The 23,186-nt window shown below is 43.3% G+C and overlaps 1 protein-coding gene across 4 annotated transcripts in view; it reads left to right on the forward strand.

The window, feature by feature from the left end:
* Positions 1-23,186, forward strand: part of LOC143975226 (HEPACAM family member 2-like) — a 63,288-nt gene that overhangs the window by 4,795 nt on the left and 35,307 nt on the right. For all 4 annotated transcript variants that reach the window (XM_077477409.1, XM_077477427.1, XM_077477399.1 and 1 more), the window contains exon 2: positions 13,666-14,043. In XM_077477409.1, the coding sequence (XP_077333535.1) occupies positions 13,666-14,043 (378 nt within the window). The remainder of the gene's footprint in view (positions 1-13,665; positions 14,044-23,186) is intronic.

Raw genomic sequence — 23,186 nt, forward strand, 5'->3', positions numbered from 1 at the left:
AAACAAAGGGAGAGCGATGTTTAACGGAGTACAGAATACTAGGGATATTCCAGTTAACATAAAGAGCTGTCACCCGTCATTCAAGGATAACTTGATATTCATTTGAGAGGGTGAAGAGTAACCAGGGTTGCCAAGTTTCATGGAAGGTATTACTACTTTCCCTTTTCATTGCCAGAATTTCTTCCATCTTATGTATATATTGAATTCTTTCAACCCATTCTTTAATTGTTGGGACCCTAGAAGTTTTCCAGTGTAGGGGGATTAAGCTTTTAGCTGCCGTTAGAAGATGTCTACATAATGACTTTTTGTATTTGCTTGTTGTGTAGGTATTAATGTGTAGAAGACAAGCCGCTGCGTCTAGGTTCATTGTCGTGTTAGTTATTTGTCTAATCCACTTAGAGATTTCATTCCAATATGTCCTGATTACATTGCACTCCCACCAAATGTGTATGAAGGAGCCTATCTCATTCCCACAACGCCAGCATGCGTCTGAGGCTGTGGGAAGCCATTTTTTGGTGTTTAGTGGCGTTATATACCATTGCGTGAGGATCTTGTATGAAATTTCTTGATATTTGGTGCTAAGTGAGCACTTATGTGTGAAAATGCACGCTTTCTCCCATTGTGTATCTTGTAAATGAGTGTTTAGGTCAAGTTCCCATTTTTCTTTGTGTTTGTTTCTATCATTGTGTGTTGGGAGGGTCAACCATCTGTATGCAGCCGATGTTGTTTTAGAGATCTGGGCGCCCTTATAACAAATGTCTTCCAGTGGTGTCAAACGTTGGGTAAAGGAGAGTTTAAATGTGCTGTTAAGTAAATAGTCTTTTATTTGAATATAAAACCAGGGGTTTATGAAAGATACACCATATTCAGAATTAAGTGTGCTTAGCGATTTAAGTTTGTTCTGGTGAAAACAATGTGTGGCTAGAAGCTTCTTGTTATGATCTGGGGTTGGTAAAGTGTTATGGTATAGTCCGGGCAGGAAGTCTGGGTTATTGATCAGGGGAGTCAGCGGGCCTGGTATGGTTGCCAATTTGAATTGTTGGGCAATCTTGTGCCAGATACTTAAAGTGTTAGCTACCAAGGGATTCTTCATGTGTCTTGTAGATTTAGAATGTAACGTCCAAGGATAAAATAACGCCTGTCTTGTGTTATTAGCTAGTTCGAGGCGTACCCAGTCCTTAATTTTGATTTGACAGTGCCAGTCAATAAGTCTAGTAATATGGGTGGCGTAATAATATTTTTTGAAATCTGGTAAGCCCAATCCTCCTGCATTTTTAGGGAGAGTAAGGGTCCGGAAATTAGTTCTAGGTCTCTTGTTAGCCCAGAGGAATTTTCTTTGCAACACTTGTAATTTGGAGAAAAAAGAATTGGGTATCGCAATAAGCAATGCGTTGAAAACGTATAGTAGTTTGGGGAGAGTGGTCATTTTTAGGATGGCAGCTCTACCGAACCAGGAAAATGATTTGGTAGTCCATCGAGTGAGGTCTTTGGCTATAGAATTTAATAGAGGGGCGTAGTTTGCTGCATAAAGAGACTCTAATGAGCGGGTAAGTTTGATTCCCAGATAATGAAGTGTGTTTTGTTCCCATTTAAATTTGTAGTTCCCTTTGAGATTGTCGAATTCTGCTAGTGGGAGGGTGAGGTTAGGAGCTTCAGATTTTGTATAGTTAATTTTAAAATTTGAAATAAACCCGAACGTCTCAAAAATTTTCAGGAGGTTCGGGAGGGAAACGTGGGGTTGCGTAATGAAAAATAAAAGATCGTCTGCATAAGCGGCAAGTTTGTATTCGCGCCCGTGGGCAATAAGGCCTTTGATATCTGGGGAGAGGTTGATGGTTCTATTAAGTGGTTCCAAAGTTAAAATAAATAGGATAGGGGACAGTGGGCATCCCTGGCGGGTGCTGTTGGATATCTGGATCGGGTGAGATAGGATATTGTTAATCTTAATTTTAGCCTGTGGGGACTTGTAAAGGGCCTTGATCCAATTCAGCATTCCCCCGCCTATGCCTATATGAGCACAGGTAGAGAACATGTAGTCCCAGGAGACCCTATCGAAGGCCTTCTCGGCGTCTGTTGACACCAAGAGGCCTCCCATTGTAGAATCCCCTCTGTGGTGGATCAGATTCAAGGCTTTAAGAATGTTGTCCCTAGCCTCTCTTCCAGGCATGAAACCAGCCTGTTCGGGGCCAATAATTTTTGAAAGTAGGGGTTTTAGCCGATTCGCGATGATTTTTGCCAGTAATTTCACATCAATATTCAAAAGTGAAATTGGTCTAAAATCAGCACAATAGGAGGGGTCTTTATTTGGTTTAGGTATAACCGCTATATGCGCCATGAGGAAGGAGTTGGATTCATTTTCATTGCTGGCTAAATGATTAAATGCCTTTAAAAGGGGCCTGGAGAGTAGCTGTGAAAACGTTTTGTAATACTGGGATGTGAACCCGTCTGGACCCGTGCTTTTACCAGATTTCAAGTCTTGTATTGCAGTTTGTATTTCAATTGTAGTGATTGGGTCGTTTAGTTGTTTGGCGTCAGAGGGAGATAGAGAAGGGATTTCACTATTTAAAAGGAACGTTTGGATCATCTCCTCACGTGTGTGTGGTATATGGACGGGTCTGTGCTGTGGGGGGAGCCTGTACAGTTTGGAGTAGAACTCTTGGAAGAGGTCTGCGATTTTTTCAGGTGTGTGTTCAAGGAGGCCTCTATCGTTTCGTATCGCATGGATGTGGTTAGCCATCTTTGCATCCCTTAGGGCTCTAGCGAGCTGTTTTCCGCTCTTATCACTGTTTTCATAAAATATGCTTTTGCGAAAAAAGAGTGCTTTCTGAGTTTGAATTTGTAACATTTGTAGTAAGGAATGCCTGCAGTGAGCGAGCTCTTCTGCCGCTGTGGCCGTAAGGGATTGCTTATGTTGTGCTTCAAGTATTGAGATTTTATTGGCTAACTCCATTATACCGGCTATTCGTTCTTTTTTCCTCCTGGCACCCCATTTTATAAATTCGCCTCTAATTACACTTTTATGGGCTTCCCAATTAGTAAGTGGGTTGGTATCAGAATCATCATTGTTGAGAAAATATGTATTGATGGATTTGTGAATGTCGTCGCAAATGATCTGATCTGTCAGTAGTGCGGCATTCAGTTTCCAATTAAAAGACTTATGTTTGCGAGAAGTCAGTTTAAGAGTGACGGCAGTAGGGGCATGGTCTGAGATGGTAATAATACCAATGTCTGCCCTATCTAAGTGAATGAAGTCCCTCTGAGAAACAAAAATCAGATCAATCCTGGAATATTTTTTGTGTGATGCTGAGTAAAAGGTATAGTCTTTCCCTGTTGGGTGCACGGATCTCCATGAGTCCACCAGGGAAATAGAGCTCAATAGGACCTTGATTCTCTTTAGAATTTTGTACGAAATGTGAGTGTGGCCCGTGGACGAGTCCTGAAGTGGGGACAAAGGTATATTGAAGTCCCCTCCCAAAATAATACAGCCCTCTGCAAACCACTTCAGTTCATTTATAATTACATTGCAAAAGGTAATATGAGCCTTATTCGGGAAATATACATTCGCTAATGTAATTGGGGATCCTTCCCAAGTGCCTTTAAGAAAAATATAGCGTCCCTCCGGGTCAATTAGTTGGTTGGTCAGATCAAATGGTGCATGTTTGTGCAGGAGGATGGAAACGCCTTTTGTCTTAGCTTGAGGATTCGTGGCGTGGAAAGCTTTGGTGTAAAGATTGTCAGTAAGTTTAGGAACGTTTTGACCCTTGAAGTGCGTTTCTTGTAAGAAGACTATGGACGGATTCGTTTTCTTGAGTTCTTTAAGTAATTTGGTTCTCTTCTCGGGAATATTGAGTCCGTTAATGTTGTGCGAAATTAGGGTTGGGGACTTGCCTAAAAAGGAGTAGGCCATGATAGTGGTGGTGGAAGTAAAAAAAAAAAAAAAAAGGGGGGGAGGGGTGGGAGAGGGAAAGGGAAAGATTAGAATAGGGGTGGTATGGGGAGTAGGTTAAAGGGGTGGTATAGACCAACTGGAGGTCGTATTGAGATGGATTGAGAGTGTCTCTCTGGAGTCGTGTTACTGATCTACGTCAACAGCTGACGTGATGTCAGTGAAAAGGTGTGGCCAGCCAAACACCTAGGTCGACTCTTGGGGGAGAGTGGGAGGCGCACCGGTGGACGGAAGGTGGGGTTTTGTTAACAAAACATCCAAAACATGGAGTGGAAGACCCCTGGGGGTTCGGTAGTGAGCAAGATAAAAGAAATTGCTAAATCTCTTGGAACTTTGAAAAATCGGTGCAATGCTTGCCAAGAAAATATATTCGTACGTTATGCATGTGGTATACAATTAACATAGCTAGGTGTCTAGTCAATAACAGGTAATATGAAAGTTTGTGATGCGTCTGTAAGTTAAGCAAAATAATTAGTTAGCTGGTTGTTATGCACCGCCTCTAGGTAGTGCGCTCTGTCTGTACCTTCTGCGTAGGGTTCAGCTACTGCATCACCATTTTCGCTGTTGGTGCTTAGAATCATCCAAAAGCTCAGTGGCAACATGCTGAGCCAATGGAGGAAAAACATTTAAGACTTTTAAGAATAACAAAACCCTTAAGGAAACAAACAAAATAAAATAAGATACCCATAGATATGTAGCCGCAAGGGCAACAACCCTGTAGCGGTGTGAGGACCTGACTCATGAAAAGCGTGTAATACACTTTGTATAGCCGGTGTAGATTCCTGGAAGCGAGGAGTCTTGTAAGATCTGCAAGTTGTGCTGTGTTAGTCAAGATCACCAATATCTCATGAGGTGAGAACATGCTTGAGTAGCTTAACGAGTCTTACCCTCGAATATTGAGTTCAATGTCCCCGTGGCTAGTCTATCAGCACTCACAGCTTGTATAGTCCTTGCAATACGGTGAGCTCCCGCTTGTTGGGAGCGGGGTAGATTGCCATGGGTGAAGGCCCAGAAATCTATCGGCAGTTGCTGGTGTATAAAGTTCTACATAGCATATTTATATCAAACCTGAATCTTATATAAACGGATCCCTGAGAATGTAGGGGATACAAAAAAGAAAAGAAAAAAAAAAAGGGAAAAATAAACAAACATAATCGACGGATCAGGAATGAACTAAGAGCTTGGTAAACAGGGTAGAAAAAATGAGGTCCGACTGATCTCGGTGAATGTCATGCATTAAGGAACAACCGCATATCCGCTGATGTATTACAGTCTAGGGTTGCTGGCGTATGGAGAACCATGGTTGGTTCTATTCACGTTACCTCTTTTCCTCCCGAGATGATAAGGGGATTGCGCAGGTGAAGGGCCTGCCATAGAGGGGCAGTTGTTGACTGGGGGAGGCAGTTTATATTCTGCATACCAATCAGGGAGATTGACAGGAGCTATCTGTAGATGTTCACAGAAAGAGAGCAATTCCTCAGGGACTCTAAGCAAGTGCTGTTTGCCATTATAAGTAGCCTGCAGTGCAAATGGAAACTTCCATCTATATGAGATCCCTTTTTCCTTGAGAACTTCTAGTAACGGTCTCAAAGCTCTTCTGTTCCTCAAAGTTATGGGGGAGAGATCCTGGAATAGCTGTACATTGACGCCATTAAAGGTTATTTGCTCGTTTGCTCTGGCCTTCAGTAGTATTTCCTCCTTCAGGGGGAAATTAGGCAGGCAGCATATTATGTCCCTTGGTGGATTGTTGTCAGGTGCCTTGGGTCTCAGAGCCCTATGCGCTCTGTCGAACTCTATGGGTGAGTCGTCAGGCCTTTCTATGAGTCTGTTGAAGATGGCGGACAGGGCCGGTTTGATTTGTTCTGGAGCAATGGATTCAGGTACACCCCTCACTCTGATATTATGTCTCCTTCCTCTGTTATTGAGGTCTTCGATCTGCCTATTCACTTCAACCATCTGTTGGGAGTGAGTTGTTGTAATGTCATCTAGTCTCACTAGAGCTCTGTCTCTCCTCTTGCCAGCCCTGTCAATAACCGCCATTTGTTCAGACAGTCTAAGCAGTTCAGATTTGATGTCTGTGATAGCTGCTGAAAAGGAGTTTTTAATATCTGCAGTGATTTCAGTCATTGTTGCATAGGTCAGAGGGGGGTCATTGGTGTCAGTACCTCTGAAGGAATCCTCCGACGCTGAAATGGATATTTCGTCGTCCTCCCTGTCATCTCTGCCTTCTCTCTCCGCGGGTCTGTGTGCCGGCGCCATCTTGGGACTGCAGCTCCCGTCGTTGTACCAGTATTTACTGAGGTTTGCCGGTGAGGGCTTACTTTTCGGTGTGCCCGATGAGCGGAGGGGACGTAAGTGTGTCCCTTTCTTCATGTGGTTTGGCATTATCGCTCCGTTTAGCGGTCCGTTTTCGAACCGAATCCCCAGTGTCCTCGGAGCTCCTCTATTCAGCGTCCATCCACGCTGCTCGCCAAGCCACGCCCCCCCCATTGTTGTCCTCCTACTGCCTCGTGTCAATTATGTCATCATTTAAATACCTTGGGATTATGATTTCCCCCAATCAATTGGATTACAGCCAACTAAATGTAATGCATCTGCTGTCTCGATTTCTATAGAAAGTTAAACTTTGGAACAAATGATTGTTGTCTCTCATTGGTAGGACAAACTTCATAAAAAAGATTTTTATTCCTCAGTTATTGTATTTTTTACATAATACTCTTGTAGTACTTCCACTAAAAAAATCTTTTGATTTAGAACACAGGGTTATCCATCCAGGATTAAATGAATACAACTCCAATGTCCCAAAGATTCCTGGCTATACTACCTGGCTGCTGAGCTCCAACATATGGTTTAGTTGAGTGGCTAGCTTCATCACCAGTGGGCAACGCAACTAGAACGACTCATTGTAGTATGTGATTCTACATTTCACTAAGTCGCAATTCTTGCCTGCTGGTCTGGAATCTCATCCTTTTTGTAGGCTTATTAAAACACTTTCTAAGTAGAAACTGATGCATAAAGCCTGGCTAAAAAAGTAATTGCAACGTGTGGCATGTTTTACAAAATGTAGTTTCTGTTTGGTCAAATAATACATATCCTGAATTGGCTAAGCTTTAAGTGGTTGTTAACCCACTTCTACAAAATCATCTTATCTCCTCTGTTCCATAATAACAAGTGTCCCTGTGTCTGTGTAATGTAGAAAATCTGTACTTATATAAGCTTGGCTCCCGGCTCTCAGCTGATTTGTCATCTATCTTCTCCCTCGGGCTCACAGCTCCAGTGGGCAGGGCCAAGCACTCCCACTGATGTCAGCCAGGGAGGAGGGGAGGGAGGAGAGAGAGCTGGCAGTCAGCTTAGCGCCAAAGGTCACGCTTATATAGGTGCACCATTACACAGACACAGGGACACTTGTTATTATAGTATAGAGGGCATAAGAGGATTTAGTAAAAGTTATGAGAGCAGCAGGAGCGGGGAAGGGGGGTTGCGGGCGCTGGTACGAGCAGACAGGCAGGGAGGGGAGGGAGGCGGAGGACACAAGATAGCAGGGCTGCAGATGACGGAATCACGTTACAAACCACAATGCCAGGGTTCAGCAGCCCTGAGTATTGTGGTCCGTTTACAGGGGGGAGAGTATAGCCAGGCAGGATCAACCAGATATTTCAGGTGTTACAGGAGTCCAAACGACACAGCACAAGCACTGTGCTTTACAAAATGCTTTAAGGGAACAGGATCTGTTCTTTTGGGTTAACAAATGCTTTCAGTATGCTGTAAAATGGCAAACCTTTGGGATTACTCACTTGTCACATATTTTTAGTAAGGGCATCCCTGTTCTGTTTTCTATTATACAATCTCAATATAATTCGCCTGATTATATGCACTTCTATTTTTTTCTGCTTAAACAGGCAGTGACATCTGAGGGATCCCTTGATGCCTGGCATCTTTCTCCCACTCTTATTTTTAACCGTATGCAAAATACTACCTCGTCTAAAGATTTATTTTCCAGCTCTGCTCTTGAATGCCTACCTGGAGGACTACCCATTTAAAGTACTGGAGAGGTGGGAGACAGATGTAGATGTTCTGGTGGATGATCAATGATAAAAGGCATTACAACCAGTCCATTTGAGTTCTAGAAATGCTTCCAAAAGACTCTCTCAATTACACATTCAATTATTTGTTCATCATATCCCTGTCAAATTGTATAAAATGGGCTTAATGTAAGATCCTATCTGTTTTAAGTGGTATAAAGACTACGAAAGATTAATTCATATGCTATTGAGATGTCCCAAGCTTCATAGAAACTGGGTCCAAGTTGTTGATATGATCAATGGAGCCTTACACTCCACGGTCCAATTAGACCCTATGCAGTGTATTTTAGGTATTTTAGAAGGAGTTGTTTCACCAGACCACACTAGAGATGCAGGATCTAGGGCTCTGTTCTAAAGTCAGACATACATGGGTCCAATTCCAAAATAATTTTTTTGCGCATGTTGAAAATTTAAAAAAAAAACTAATTTCAAATCAATGATGGAAGAATCATGTGAGCAATACAATCAAAAAAGAAATGTGAATAAGTTGTGACCTAGAAAGAAAAGAAAATACCCATCCACAAAAATTCAATTCTGTAGTAAAATGAGGTGAAATTAAAGGCTTGGTTGGTCAAATTTCGAAAGCAATGGTGGCACCATCAGATTACAAAACACACAGAATGTTTTGATTTTCAAAAGAAAATTTGTTTGGAATTTGACCCATGTATGGCCTGCATAAGGCTATAAAGTTATCTTCAACACTGGAAATCTGATAAACCCCCATCCTCCAAGGAGTGGCTACTCCACATGGTAGACACTTTGAGCCTAAAGCACCTTATATATTTACACAGTGGATGCCCTGTCAAATTTGAAAAGGTGTTGGAGGGAAGGGTAGAGACCCCTGGTCTTTCCTCTATCAACCCGGTACTTCATAGACTGCTTTGAGGTACTACAAGCCGTGTTTCCTGACATGACACTGGTTCATGTTGTGCTTGCATGTTTAACAAAGGGTTAGCGGCAATATACACTTCTTGCTTCTGAAAAGTCATGTTATTCTTATACGTGATTTTTCTTCTCTAGATCTCATATTTTTTTCAAATAAACTTCAGTTTAATAAAAAAAAAAATTAAAATAAAATAGCTGTTTGTAGTCTCCACTGGAAGCACATGCAACAGGCTGACAAGGCATGAGAACAATTAGGGGTCCCAATATAGTGTTTTCACCCTGAATAAGGACATTGATAGGAGATTCATCGGGTATTATTTACTGCAGATTTCAAAATGATTGAAAATATTAAAAAATTACTGGTTTTAGAACTACTTTAAAAAAAGGTAAGTTCAAAATAAAATGTATTACATAATGCACCAAAATCATAAAATGCATAATCTGATTGTTAAACAATAATCAATTAAATGATAACTATGAAATGGAGCAAGCCCCAACAGCTAGTAATTCATTTTAAAATAAGCTATATTCTCGAATTCACTAAATGACCTACCTAACAATATTGCTAAGACCCGTGAGGGAAAAATAGAGTTACTAGCGGAGGTGTGAAAACAGTTATTTTATAGACTATATAGAAAAGATTAGAACTAAAGCACATATATGGTTTTTCTTTGTTTTGTCATCAATGACTTCAATTACTTCAAAGGAACCCTGTGTGCCATAGAATAGCTCAGCCCCACATTTGATGTAAGGCATGGCTTTCTTGTTCCATTTGACCTGCGCAAGTTTTTTTAATGTGCATTGTATGCAAAGATGGGGGAGAGGAAATTTAGCCACACAATTAAAGTGGAGCTCTCTTAATCAGCATTGACCATTTTTTAAGCCCTATGCTGCTAGCATTAATAAATAGATAGGAAAGTATATCATATTTACTTTTAAACTTTTTTTTTTTTTTTTTTACATTTCATCAGTTACTTCATGGTTTTCATGCCTGAGCAAATTATGTCATACATCCCAAGAGCCTTTATGAGATGTGCTCAGCTAAGCACATCCTCCTGCCTGCGTGTATGAGCTAAGGTAAATTATATGTACAAAATGCAATACATGTAAATTCATACATATGTGCAATATGTGTAAATCCATATTTTTTATATATACATATATTGTTTATTGATTTACACGTATTGCACTTTGTATATATAATTTACCTGCACATAAGGAATTGATGCACATATATGCATGGCATACCATACAGTATGTACAGTATATCATGTTAGAGAATGCAATAGGAATAGATATTCTGTTTTTATTTGTTTAGTGGTTTGCACATACAATATGTGAAATATTTTTTGCTATATATTGTTTTTGCGTGGCACGGTTTTTAATATTTATTCTTTAATTAACCTCTCCCCTTCTCCAACCCAACAACCCCTCCAAGACATAAGATGTACCTGTCCTCGCTTCTACCAGATACTACATTTACAGCCCACTAGGTGATGCACAGCTTCCACTGCAGGAGTCTTGTAGCCAGGTTCTTCCATTCATTCCTATTGAGAGGCTATCCATATTTTGAATCCATAATAGACCCCGTCTCCATAGGAATGAATTGAGATTCTAAGCTTCATCGGACTATAAGGATTAGGTTGAGGTGTTGGCTGTGTGGTTGAAACCAGGCACCAAAAATGTTATTTATATATATTCCTGACTACCCAGTATGTATATAAATCCACTTTGTGTGCACGAAAGGCCTTTGAAAACCCATGTATTACCTTATAAATGTAGCATTGTCCCCATCACAGCATTGTACATTGCTTGTGCAAAGACCAGAGCTATGGGAGGGGTCCAGCAGGTCCACTCACTATAGACTACAGAAAACTAATGCCGCGTACACACGAGCGGACTTTTGAACATCCAAAGTCCGATGGAATGATTCCGTCAGACTATTCGATCGTGTGTGGGCTGCAACGGACTTTTGATTCGCCAAAGTCTGACGGATTTTAGAAAAATGGAACATGCTTCAAATTTTTCCGACGGAACTCCGCCGGACCCGGTCCCTCCGAAATATTCGCTCGTGTGTATGCTATTCCGACGGACTAAAACCGACGCTAGGGCAGCTATTGGCTACTGGCTATGAACTTCCTTATTCGAGTCCAGTCGTACGTCATCACGTTCGAATCCGTCGGAGTTTGGTGTGATTGTGTGTGGCCAAGTCCGCTCAGTCGAAAAGTCCGTCAGAACTCTGTCGGAACTCCGGCAGAACTCCTTCGGAAGTCTGTCGGACATAAGTCCTCTCGTGTGTATGGGGCTTAAGGAGGGGGCAGATAATAGATCAGACACTCTGCACAAGGAGAGAGAGCAGTGACCAGACCTTATTACAGGAGGCCCCTGTACATACATGACCTGTATTACACATGGCTCTTGTATCTAGACAATACCTTATCTCTTGAGTTCAACTTTAAGGTAAAGGGTTAGGCCCAAGGGATAAATTAATGTTTATGATTGGGGGATATTTGAGGTTAGAGGATAGGTTTAGGGGGTTTGTTGAAATTGAACCATTTTAACTCCCATGGCTTTAACTCCCTCAGATTCAACGCAAAGCTGCAGGAGAGTAGAGTTGCAGAAAGTACTCTCCTCTCCTCATACTAGATGTCCTTCCTCCTTTAATGTGTGTTCTGATTCACCCCTATTGGATACTTTTACTGGTTGTTCTTTTTATAAGAAAAACTCCACTCTTCCTTTATGGAAAAGTGCATCAATGTATTTTACAACTCATCAGGTGAGTAGACAGTTGAGGAGACTTATGGCAGTAAAATCAGCAGGCCCTGATAAAGTGTTCTTGAACAGGTCTTTAACTTAAGTCTCAGTCTACGAAAGGTTCCTGTGATGTGGAAGACACCATGTCGTGTCCCTGTGCCAAAGATACCACACCTTTGGGGCTGCAAGGATTATAGACCAGTGGCTTTGACCTCCCACATTATGAAGACCCTGGAAAGACTTGTTTTATATCAGTTATGACCCATGGTTAATAAATGTTTAGACCCTTTGCAGTTTGCATACCAGCCAAGACTGGGGGTTGAGGATGGTCTCATTTTCATGGTCAATTGCATGTATGTACACCTGGATAAGTCAGCAAGTACTGTGAGGGTGGTGTTTTTTTACTTCTCCGGTGCTTTTGATACTATCAGGCCTGGATCTTTTGGGAAAAAAGCTAGCAGCAATACAGGTTGATGTTTCTCTTGTGTCATGGATTGTGACTACCTGACAGCAGGACCGCAGTATGGGCGTTTGCAAGACTTTGTTTCAGATAGGGTGAACAGAAATATCAGGATTCTACAGGGAACAGCTCTCTCTCCCTTTGTTTTTACTGTCTACACCACTGATTTCAGCTACCAGACAGAGTCTTGCCATCTTCAGAAGTTTTCTGATGACTCTGCAGTAGTGGCTGAGTATAGAATTGTGGTAGAGAACTTTGTCACATGGTGAGAGGTTAATTATCTGTATCTAAATGGGACAAAAACAAAGGGGCTGGTTGTGGCTTTCAGAAAGAAGAAGCCACTAGTGACCCCAATCTCCATCCGGGGAGTGGATGTGGAGAGTTACAAGTATCTGGGGGTGCACATAGATAATAAGCTGGGCCGGAGCAAGAACACTGAGGTGCTCTATAGGAAGGGTCAGAACCGCCTCTACTTTTTGAGGAGACTGAGGTCCTTTAACATCTGCTGGATGATGCTGAAGATGTTTTATGAGTCTGTGGTGGCCAGAGCTCTCCTGTATGCAGTAGAATGCTGAGGAAGCAGGCTTAGGCTGTCCGACACCAACTCAACAAACTGATTTGCAAGGCCAGTGATGTTGTTGGATTGGAATTGGAGTCTTTTACAACAGAGAGGAAAATGTTGTTCAAGTTACGTTGAATCTTAGACAACTCCTCCCATCCACCCAACAATATGCTGCTCAGTCTGTGAAGAACCATCAGTGACAGACTGTTACACCCATGATGCACCACAGAGCGACACAGGAAATAATTTTTGCCTGTGGCAATGAAGATAAATCTTTTCTGTGAGGGCTGGAGGTGAAGATTTAATTCTGGTTTATGATCAGGATTTTGTGTTTTTATAGTATGTTTGTATCATGTTGGTTATTATTTGGGGTGGTGTTAGAGAAAGTGGTGTATTATTTGTATTTGGTAGTTTGCCTGTTATTTTAATCTGTGTTATTTATTCTATGTTGTATTTTAGTTGTATGGATGTTTTATTTGTAGTGTAGTTTTAATTTTGTTATTTGGTGTTAATGGCTGTTATTGGTAATTTTTTTGTGTTTTTGCACCTTGTTCAGTTTATTGTTGTGATCTGGTGTTGTTTTGTTAAGTTTGTCTGTGTTGTATCAATTTCCAAATTTCCCTTTGGGATTAATAAAGTATTCTGTATTGAGAGTTAGGTTGAGGTTTAGGGGATAGGTTGCTGGTTGGAGCTAGGTTGATGTTTAGGTTGGGGTAAGGCTTTCATTAACACAGTGTCAGGGTTTCAGGTGTGATAATATTTTTTTAGGTGTGTATAAATAGTTATTTCACATCTGCTGCCCTAATTGCTTTTTAAGTAAAACAAACTTATAGCATGTAGCACCTTTGGGATTGGGGATCTATCTACTTACAGAAAAGAGGGCCTGTTTTGTAAAAGATGTTTAAGATTGTCCTACTTCTATCCAATCCAGCATAAGAATTTTGTGATAATAGGACATTTATTGTATATCTTCTAGGTCCCTCCAAAGGAATGGACATAAATGTCACCAAAAGTTCAATAAGTGCCACAGTTGGTCAGTCAGTGCTCCTAGAGACATTGTACGCTCTGCCCCGTCACATGAGCAAATATACGATCCGATGGCTATTCAATGACAAATTTATTTTGTATCACGACTTCTCCGCTGCAGCTGAAGGACTTTCTGGTGGCAACAAAGGAAACCCCAGTATTTTTCCAAACTTTACCAGACGGGTGGCGTTCTACCCAACAAATGCGTCACTATTGCTACAGGACCTCCAGATCAGCGATGCTGGGAATTATGTTGTCATCTTGTCTGCTGAAGGCAAAATATATAGAAGGAATATCACCCTCTATGTCACTAGCTTCACTTCTTCTTGTGAGTATCATCATTATTATTACCTCCAATACAATACAATGTAAGCAGGAAAATGCCAGATTATTTTAATGTACTACCTGCGTATATTTTATAATACAAGCTTTTGAAAAAATACTTAAACATGGTTTTTTAGAGCCAAATTGGGATAATATCTACTTTATATTTGTTATAGATAGCAAAATAACTAAGTATTAAAAATTGCACCTTACCCTTTTAGATGCTTTCTGGAAATTCCAGCAAGGAAAAAGTCTTCTTAGTTCCCTTTGCTATAAGGGGGGTGCTGGGAAGCTGTGTTTTCTATAACTAATGCTGTACTGTGCAGGCAAATGTCATCTCATCAGTTGTAGTAGATATGAACACTGTCTGCTTTAACAAAAGGCTCAAGCCTCAGCCACACCTGTGCATCACACTCACGTAAGTTCTTTTGTACTTTTTTTTATGCGTTTGACCTGCAACAGCATAGGGCAGCCTATTTAATTGAATGGACTTCCCTACGCATTTTTAAATGCACCAACGTAACTCTTGTACCCTTTTTGGGTAGTAAGCCTCACACATTTTTATACTGCATGTTTGTCGTGCATTTTTTGCCATGACAAAATGTGTGTCTGTTAGCTACGTTTGGGGTACCATTACCATTAAGGATTCTGGCACGATTTTTGCACATTTCCAGGAAAGATCACAAAATCTTGTGTTTCTGCTCACATTCCTGGAATGCACAGGTTTAAATGGGGCGTAAAGGTTTAAAGTGGTTGTAAACCCTAAAAAAAAAAAAAAAAAAAAAAAAAACCTGCAAGACATAGGCATAATGAGCTAGTATGCATAGCATACTAGCTCATTATGAATTACATACCTTAGATCGAAGCCCCCCAATCGGTCCTCGTTCACTGCTCCGATGGCTGCCATTGCTCCCGGGGGTTACCTCTGGGTATCCCTGCTCCAGCGCTGTGATCGGCTGGAGCCGTGATGATGTCATTCCCGCGCATGGGCAGAGGAGTCGCTGGTAACAGCACAGTATAACTTCAGTTTTCTTAAAGTGGTTGTAAACCCTTACAGACTACTTTGACCTACAGGTAATCCTAGATTAAGGCTTACCTGTAGGTGAAAAAAAATATCTCCTTAACCCACACAGTTAAGGAGATATTTGCAAAAAAGACGGCACCGTTGTCTATGGCGCAGGCGCACTGAGCGTGCCGTTTAATGTATGGGATCATGCCGTCACTGATGGCTCCCGCTCGCATGTGTGGGAGTGACGTCATTGCGGCTCTGGCCAGTTGCAGTGCCAGAGTCACGATACACGGAAGTCCCTCTGGGTATCATGGCGGCAGCGGAAGAGGTGACTGAGGACCACTGCGGGGGGGCATTGATTTCAGGTAAGTAACAAGGCACATGCAAATACAAGGGATATCTCTTAAACCGTGCAGGTTTAGGAGATATCCAGTGTAGCTAGAGGTAAGCCTAATTATAGGCTTGCCTGTAGTAAAAAGTGGTTGTAAAGGGTTTACAACCACTTTAAAGAGGAAGTAAACCCTGCTGGGTTTACTTCCTCTTTCATTCCCTGCAAAGGTAAAGCATAATGGACTACTATGCATCGCATAGTAGTCCATTATGTGTCACTTACCTTACCTGGCTGTCCCCTGTAGTCCGGAGCATCCATCTTCTCGGTGGGTCTCTCTGCTCCGCCGCTGTCATTCAGCGAAGCCGCGATGACTTCACTCCCACGCATGTGCACGGGAGCCGCCACTCGTGGCATATCGCCATTGACCGCAGCGCGCTCAGTAGACAGCGGGCCTGTCTTTCGGCAAATATCTCCTACAAACCCTTACAAACCCTTACAACACACTTTGACCTACAGGTAAGCCTAGATTAAGGCTTACCTGTAGGTCCAAGAAATATCTCCTAAACCTACACGGTTTAGGAGATATTTGCCAAAAAACAGGCACCGCTGTCTACGGCGCAGTATTTTGTCTAAGTATTTTGATAGGAATTTTCCATTTTCCTGACAGACTCCATGGCAGCAACGTGTGGGAAATAACTCGCCAAACACACCCGGTTGGGCAAAATGCTTAACAAAAAGATTTATTTAACACTGTCAGCCGACAGGACTTTCAAACCAAAATCAACAGAGGATAAAGATGCTGGCTCAACACAATAGTGAGACATGAAGGTATGAATTGAAGACCAGGAGGCCGCTCTGCAGATTACATCAGGCGCAACATGACGCGAAGCCGCCCATGAGGTTGAGAGACTTCTGGTAGAGTGAGCTGTAACCGCCTCAGGAGGTGCCAAGCCCTTCTCTTTATAAACCCATTGGATTGCCTGGACCACCCAAGCAGCGATGGATCTAACGGAGGCCTTAGCGCCTCTATTTTTCCCATTAAATAACACGAAGAGGAAGTCAGATTGACGAAAAGAAGCTGTAACATCCAGATATTGTTTTAGAGTAACTCCCAAATCGAGTGGATGTGGATCTGGACTTTCAGCAGAATTGAAGGTAGGAAGAGTTATTTCCTGGTTTTCATGGAAAACAGAGGTAACCTTGGGATTTGTCCCCAACATCGGAATTAGGACTACCCTATTTGGAAAGAAGGTGAGAAAAGGTTCCTTTGCACCTAGAGACTGAATTTCAGAGATTCTCTTCGCCGAAGTTATGGCTACCAAAAAAGAGGTTTTAAGGGTTAATTCCCTGATTGAGAGCGTTTTGTCAAGTTGAGGGAAGAAATCTAGAACCAATGGAAGGTCCCATTTGGGGAATCTAGGCTTCCTTTGTGGCCTAAGCCTGACTGCTCCTTTGAAGAATTGTTGGACCAAGGGATTATTGGCCCATGCGACTCCAGAAAAAGCTGATACCTGGACCCGGAGAGAACTAACCGAAAGGGAGATATCCAATCCTGATTGTAAAAAACTTAAAACGTCCCCGACTGCCAGGGTATTACAGGAACTGGACCTTGAAGACAAGTGATTTGTAAACTTCGCCCAAATTCTCTCATATACCCGGTTGGTACTACTTCTTCGTGCACTAAGAATAGTGGGAATGACTTCTTCAGGACAGCCTAAAGCCTTCAAAGGTCCCCTTTTAAAAACCAAGCCTTTAGGCGCAGGTGATCCAGGTAAAGGAATTGGATCCCTGACACTGAGGAGCATCAGAAGCGGAAACCAGGGTCTGTTGGGCCAATAAGGGATTATGGCTATCACTTCTGCTGTCTCTGACCTGAGTCTCCTCAGGAACTGATGAATGATAGGAGTTGGTGGAAAGGCATAGGCCCTGTGGAACCCCCATTTCTCCGTCAAGGCATCCACCCCGTAGGCTTGAGGATCCCTGTACCCTGAGTAGTACTTCTCCAGTTTTTTGTTGCAGGGAGAGGCAAACAGGTCGACTTCCGGGGAGAGCCCCATCGTCAGGATCAAGTTGAACACTTCCTCGTGAAGAGACCACTCGTTGTTGTCCAGAAGTATCCGGGAAAGAAAGTCTGCCTGAACGTTCTGAATCCCCGGAACATAAGTTGATGTCAGATCCTTCAGGTTCCTCTGAGCCCAGGTCATGATCGGTTCCACCTCCTGGAGAAGGGATAGACTTCGGGTACCCCCTTGCTTTCTTATGTACGCTACTGCTGTGGTATTGTGTAGCCTGAGTAAGACCGAGGCTCCTGAAATCAGATGCCGAAAGGCTAGCAGAGCTTGAAAGGCTGCCCTTAACTCCAGGATGTTTCCTTCTGGAGGGGAGAATCCAGGTGCCCTGAGCCACTTCCACCAGACAGTGGGCGCCCCAGCCTCTGTTGCTGGCATCCATTGTTATGGTGACCCATGAGATGGGGAGAATGGAATGGCAATTGCAGAGATTTTCCCATTGGAGCCACCACAGAAGGAAATTCCTCATGGATAGGGTGATCCGAATCAGCTGAGTTTTGTTGCCTGACCATTGATGAAGGAAACCCTTCTGAAAGGGCCTCATCTTCCACTGTGCCCACGTCACCATCGGAATTGTCGCTACCATAGTGCCTATAATTTTTAGGCACTGGAGAGCCTGGAGATGAGAGACAGAGAGGGCTGGACGGATTCTGTCCCTGACCACTGACAACTTCTCTTCTGGTAATGAGATGGTGCCTCTGACAGTGTTGAATAGGGCCCCTAAGAACACCAGCCGCTGAGATGGGTCCAGCTGGCTCTTCTCCAAGTTCAAGATCCACCCGAACTCCTGTAGGGTGGAGATGACCTGCTCTCTGTGTACCAGGAGTTGATCCTTGTCTTGAGCCAACAACAGAAGCTCGTCTAGGTAGTGATGTAGGCAAATCCCTTTGGTTCTCAGAAGAGCTACCACTGCCAACAGTACTTTTGAAAATACACGAGGAGAAGTTGATAGCCCGAAGGGAAGGCATGTGAATTGAAAATGGCTTTCGTCCACGGAGAAGCGGAGATACTGCTGGTAATTTTCTGCAACTGGGACATGAAAATAGGCGTCCTTGAGGTCTATGGAGACCATCCAATCCCCTGCTTGAACAGATTATTGAATTGTGGATAATGTCTCCATCTTGAATTTTTCTTTTTTGATAAAACTGTTCAAGTGAGTTAGATCTATGACCGGCCTCCAGGCCCCGCTCTTTTTCTGGACCATAAATAGAGGAGAGTAGATTCCCATGCCTCGCTGAATGACTGGAACATGGATAACGGCGCCTTGAGCCAACAAAGATTCCACGTAGGCTAGAAGAATTAGCCTTTTTTCGTCTGAAGTCGGAAGAGAGGTGGGGACCCATCTGAGCCTGGGAGATTCCTTGAAGGTCCAAACATGACCCGAGGAGACAGTCTTGACGGTCCAGAAGTCTTGGATTGAGGCCCGCCAGACATGGCGAAAGTGGAAAAGACGAGCCCCCACCTGCCCTGTCTGAGCGGGCCCAACCTCAAAAGGATTTAGTCGGTTCCCTCTCTCCCTTTAAATCACTTTTTGTAGATTTTTTAAAAGAGGATTGTCTTGATTTCCAGGACCTGGAAAATTCACGGACTGGTCTGTAACTGCGAGCTTCCCTGGCTCGTTCCTGGTACTGTCTCTTTGGAAAAGACCTTCCCTGGGCTTGCAAACGCCGGTCCTGGGGAAGGAACCCCGGCTTCCCACCAGTGGCTCGGGTAATAGCCTCATCCAACTTATTGCCGAAAAGGGAGGACCCCTCAAAGGGGATACGGCACCATACTTGTTTTGAGGCTGGGTCCGCCAGCCAAGGGCAGAGCCACAGAGCCCGTTTGGCCGTAACAGAAGAAAGCATTACCCGAGCCACCAGGCGTATGATGTCGATAGAGGCCTCCCCAAGAAAGGCGGAGGCCAGCCTAAGTTTTTGGATAGGCGAGCTCTTAGCCGTATCTTCAGAGATATTTCTAAAGCCCCGTACACACGAGAGGACTTATGTCCAACAGACTTCCGAAGGAGTTCTGCCGGAGTTCTGCCGGAGTTCCGACAGAGTTCTGACGGACTTTTCGACTGAGCGGACTTGGCCACACACAATCACACCAAACTCCGACGGATTCAAACGTGATGATGTACGACTGGACTCGAATAAGGAAGTTCATAGCCAGTAGCCAATAGCTGCCCTAGCGTCGGTTTTAGTCCGTCGGAATAGCATACACACGAGCGAATTTTTCGGTAGGAACTGGGTCCAGCGGAGTTCCGTCGGAAAAATTTGAAGCATGTTCCATTTTCTAAAGTCTGTCAGACTTTTGCGAATTAAAAGTCCGTTGCAGCCCACACACGATCGAATAGTCTGACGGAATCATTCCGTCGGACTTTGGATGTTGAAAAGTCCGCTCGTGTGTACGGGGCTTAAGTATCTCATCAACACTATCCATCCATATCTCCATTTCTTTGGACATAGCGGCCAGAGCTTACGCTGGCTTACAGGCCATTCCTGCTGTGAGATACACTCTCTTCAAATCAGCGTCAATCCGTCTGTCCAGAACATCCTTAAAAGACACAGTATCCTCTAAGGGAAGTGTGAGGTGTTTCACCAGCCTGATGACTGCTGCGTCTACCAACGGCGCTGACTCCAAATGCTTCACCTCTTCTTCATTGAAAGGATAGAGTTTTGAAACCTTAGATAGCATGGAATTTTTCTTTTCCACCTTGCCCCATTCATCTGTGATAATCTCACCTAGCTCAGAGATAAAAGGAAAATTAATCTGTTCCTTCTTTAATTGCTTAAAGAATTTTCTCTGTTTGGAAGGAGCAGTCACAGAATCTTCCCAGTTCAGTGTCTCTCTAGCAGCTCTGACCAGAGGAGGAAGTAGAGCGAAATCAAAACCCACACAGGGATCACTTTCATCAGAGTCACTGTCAGATATGGCAGCTTAGGGGTGGCTATGCACAGAGGATTCCCAAGTATCCTGCAGCTGAGTCTCCCTTCCTGGAGAAAGTGGCAGCTCTGCCGGGGGAACATAGGACTGGCCCTCAATATTTCTGAGGGACTCCTTAACAACTTTTTCCACCAGGGTTTTAAGTTGTTGATCCGCGTCACCCCTTTCATTGGAAGCCTTGGTGTAGCAAGGATCGCACAAAGATTTTCCTGCCAGTACAAGAGCTCTGCACCCCCAACAGGCACTAGCTGAGTGACTAGATTGAGTCCTCGAGGAATGCTACCGTTCCTCACTACGGTGTCCTGATCTTGAGGAGGAACCATAATGTTTTGATTTGGAAGAGGAGTGCCGGTGGTGCAACTTGGAGGAGTCGGTCCCTCTATGAGAGCTGCGATGCTGTTCTGACCTGGAAGGGCTGAAACAGGAACAAGACAAGAAACCACAAGAGACAAGATATCAGGACAGAGCTAACAGAAATATACCCCTCCCCCACCAGACCTTCAGGTGATCATTAAAAATACCTTTTATGAGAGGGCTGGCCACAGACAGGCGGTAGAGAATCCATGTCCTCAGCGATATCCATACGCGCTGAAAAGATGACAAGGGATCAGTGCAAGGGACAGGGAAGGGATAGCCACCCTGTCCCAGAATGCCACTTACCAATAGATGCAACACAGAGGCAGGGGGAAGTCACCGCAACAGCCCGCAAGCATTCCCAAAGCTTGCAGACTAATTCCCCGTTTAAATAGCCCGCCCTGTGATGTCACCTGTGATGTGCCTGTGCGCATGCACGAAATAGCGGCAATTTGCCGCTATCGCGCATGCGCGAAACCAAGCCTCGATTTCAAACCGCACTCGCGCATGCGCAGTACGGCCGAGAACGCAAACCCGGAAGTAGAATGGCGGCTGGAACGCGGAAGAACCAGCCGCCATGCCTGCACATACAAACAAACTGAAAAAACTAGGACAGATAAAAGATACACAAACTGCTGCCATAATGATCTATAGAACCTCTCACCACTCCCACCACGATCGATCACTCGGCCGAAGGTAAGGTAAGATGACACCGGACTTTCCAGGGGGAAAAACAGGTCACCTGCTAATAGCTGGCTATCCGACCAATGCGCAGCCTGCCTGCCAGTGGCCAGGACATGGGCCTCTTCACAGCGCCTCTTCCACTGCCCACTCCATACCCTGCTAATAGCTAGGGCTTAGCGGAGTAATGCGACTTTCCAGACCCAGAGTCGCAGACCGGCCGACCTCGATCGTAGGGATGATAAATCTTCAGGTAGAAAGACCACCTCTGGGTCCTTCGGAGGAGGACAAAAAAAGAACACGGCCAGTGGCAGGGAGCAAAGATTTATGGGAGTAGTGTCCTATAGGGTAGTGGAGGCGGGACTTAACTTATACGTTGCTGCCATGGAGTCTGTCAGGAAATCTTTATTTTCTTTTTAGGCCACAACTTGAAATATGACATGTCTGTATATATTTGATTGCCTTACTTCCTCTGTGGTTTAAAGATCCCCATAGTGACCCTCATACTGTGTGGTTGGCTATGCAAAAACATGTAGTCACTGGAAATTCCCTTTTGCTGTTCCTAAAGGGATCATAAAGTGTTTTTGTATATATTTTCCTTTTGATTACTTATTATGTTCAGAACTATAATATACACTCAAAAAAATGCATTTTCTTTTTGTGATCAGGTAAATATGAACCAATACGAATGATTAACTAATATGCAAAAATATCCAGCCAGCAAATTGAGTTTCTGACTCCTTTTCATTTTTACCTTAGCTGCTTAAAAAAAAAAAAAAAAAGTGTTACATAGTTACCTAGTAGGTGAGGTTAAAAAAAGACACAAATCCATCAAGTCCAACCTATGTGTGTGATTATATGTCAGTATTACATTGTATATCCCTGTATGTTGCTGTTGTTCAGGAGCTTAGCTAATCGTTTTTGAAACTATTGATGCCACCGCCTGTGGAAGGGAATTCCACATCCTTACTGCTCTTACAGTAAAGAACCCTCTACATCGTTTAAGGTTAACCCTCTTTTCTTCTAATTTTAATGAGTGGCATGTCTTTTTAAACTCCCTTCTGCAAAAAAGATGTATCCCTATTGTGGGGTCACCATTACTGTAATTGTAAATTGAAATCATATTCTCTCTCAAGTGTCTCTTCTCCAGAGAGAAAAAGTTCAGTGCTCGCAACCTTTCCTCATAACTAATATCCTCCAGACACTATTAGCTTTGTTGCCTTCCTTTGTACTCACTTCATTTCCAGTACATCCTTCCTGAGGACTGGTCCCCAGAACTGGACAGCATACTCTAGGTGCTAACAAAGTTCAATAGCTCAAGTTCAGATATAATTGCATCAGATCAGTGAATCCTTCCCATCCCTCCCTCCTTGTCTCCTCTTTTAGAATGGGACTGTACTGAGATTCAGATAGAATGTGACAGCTTCTTCTATATCCTCTCTCTCTATAAACTATTGGGGGACATTCATCATTTCTGTTACACTGCAAGGCAATTCTAAATAGCATAAGAATGATATGAGGGGCACTATACTCAAGTATATGGTGCAATAGTAGCTAAAATGTGCAATAAATAAAATTATAGCAAACACAGATGATAAAGATAAAGTGAAACCATAAAAAATGAAATATTCCCTAAAAATATTGTGCCTTGGGGGTCCCCTTAGTCTGCCTATAAAATAGCGCATCTGTGTGGTGAGTTTTACAGTTCCGCAGCAAAATTACATTTCTAAAGGAAAAAATGTCATTTAAACTTGCTTGAGGCTGTAATGTATTGC

Source organism: Lithobates pipiens, unplaced genomic scaffold, assembly GCF_037356315.1.
Source record: "Lithobates pipiens isolate NorthernLeopardFrog02 unplaced genomic scaffold, aLitPip1_a1.2 Scaffold_1, whole genome shotgun sequence".
Lineage (NCBI taxonomy): Eukaryota > Metazoa > Chordata > Amphibia > Anura > Ranidae > Lithobates > Lithobates pipiens.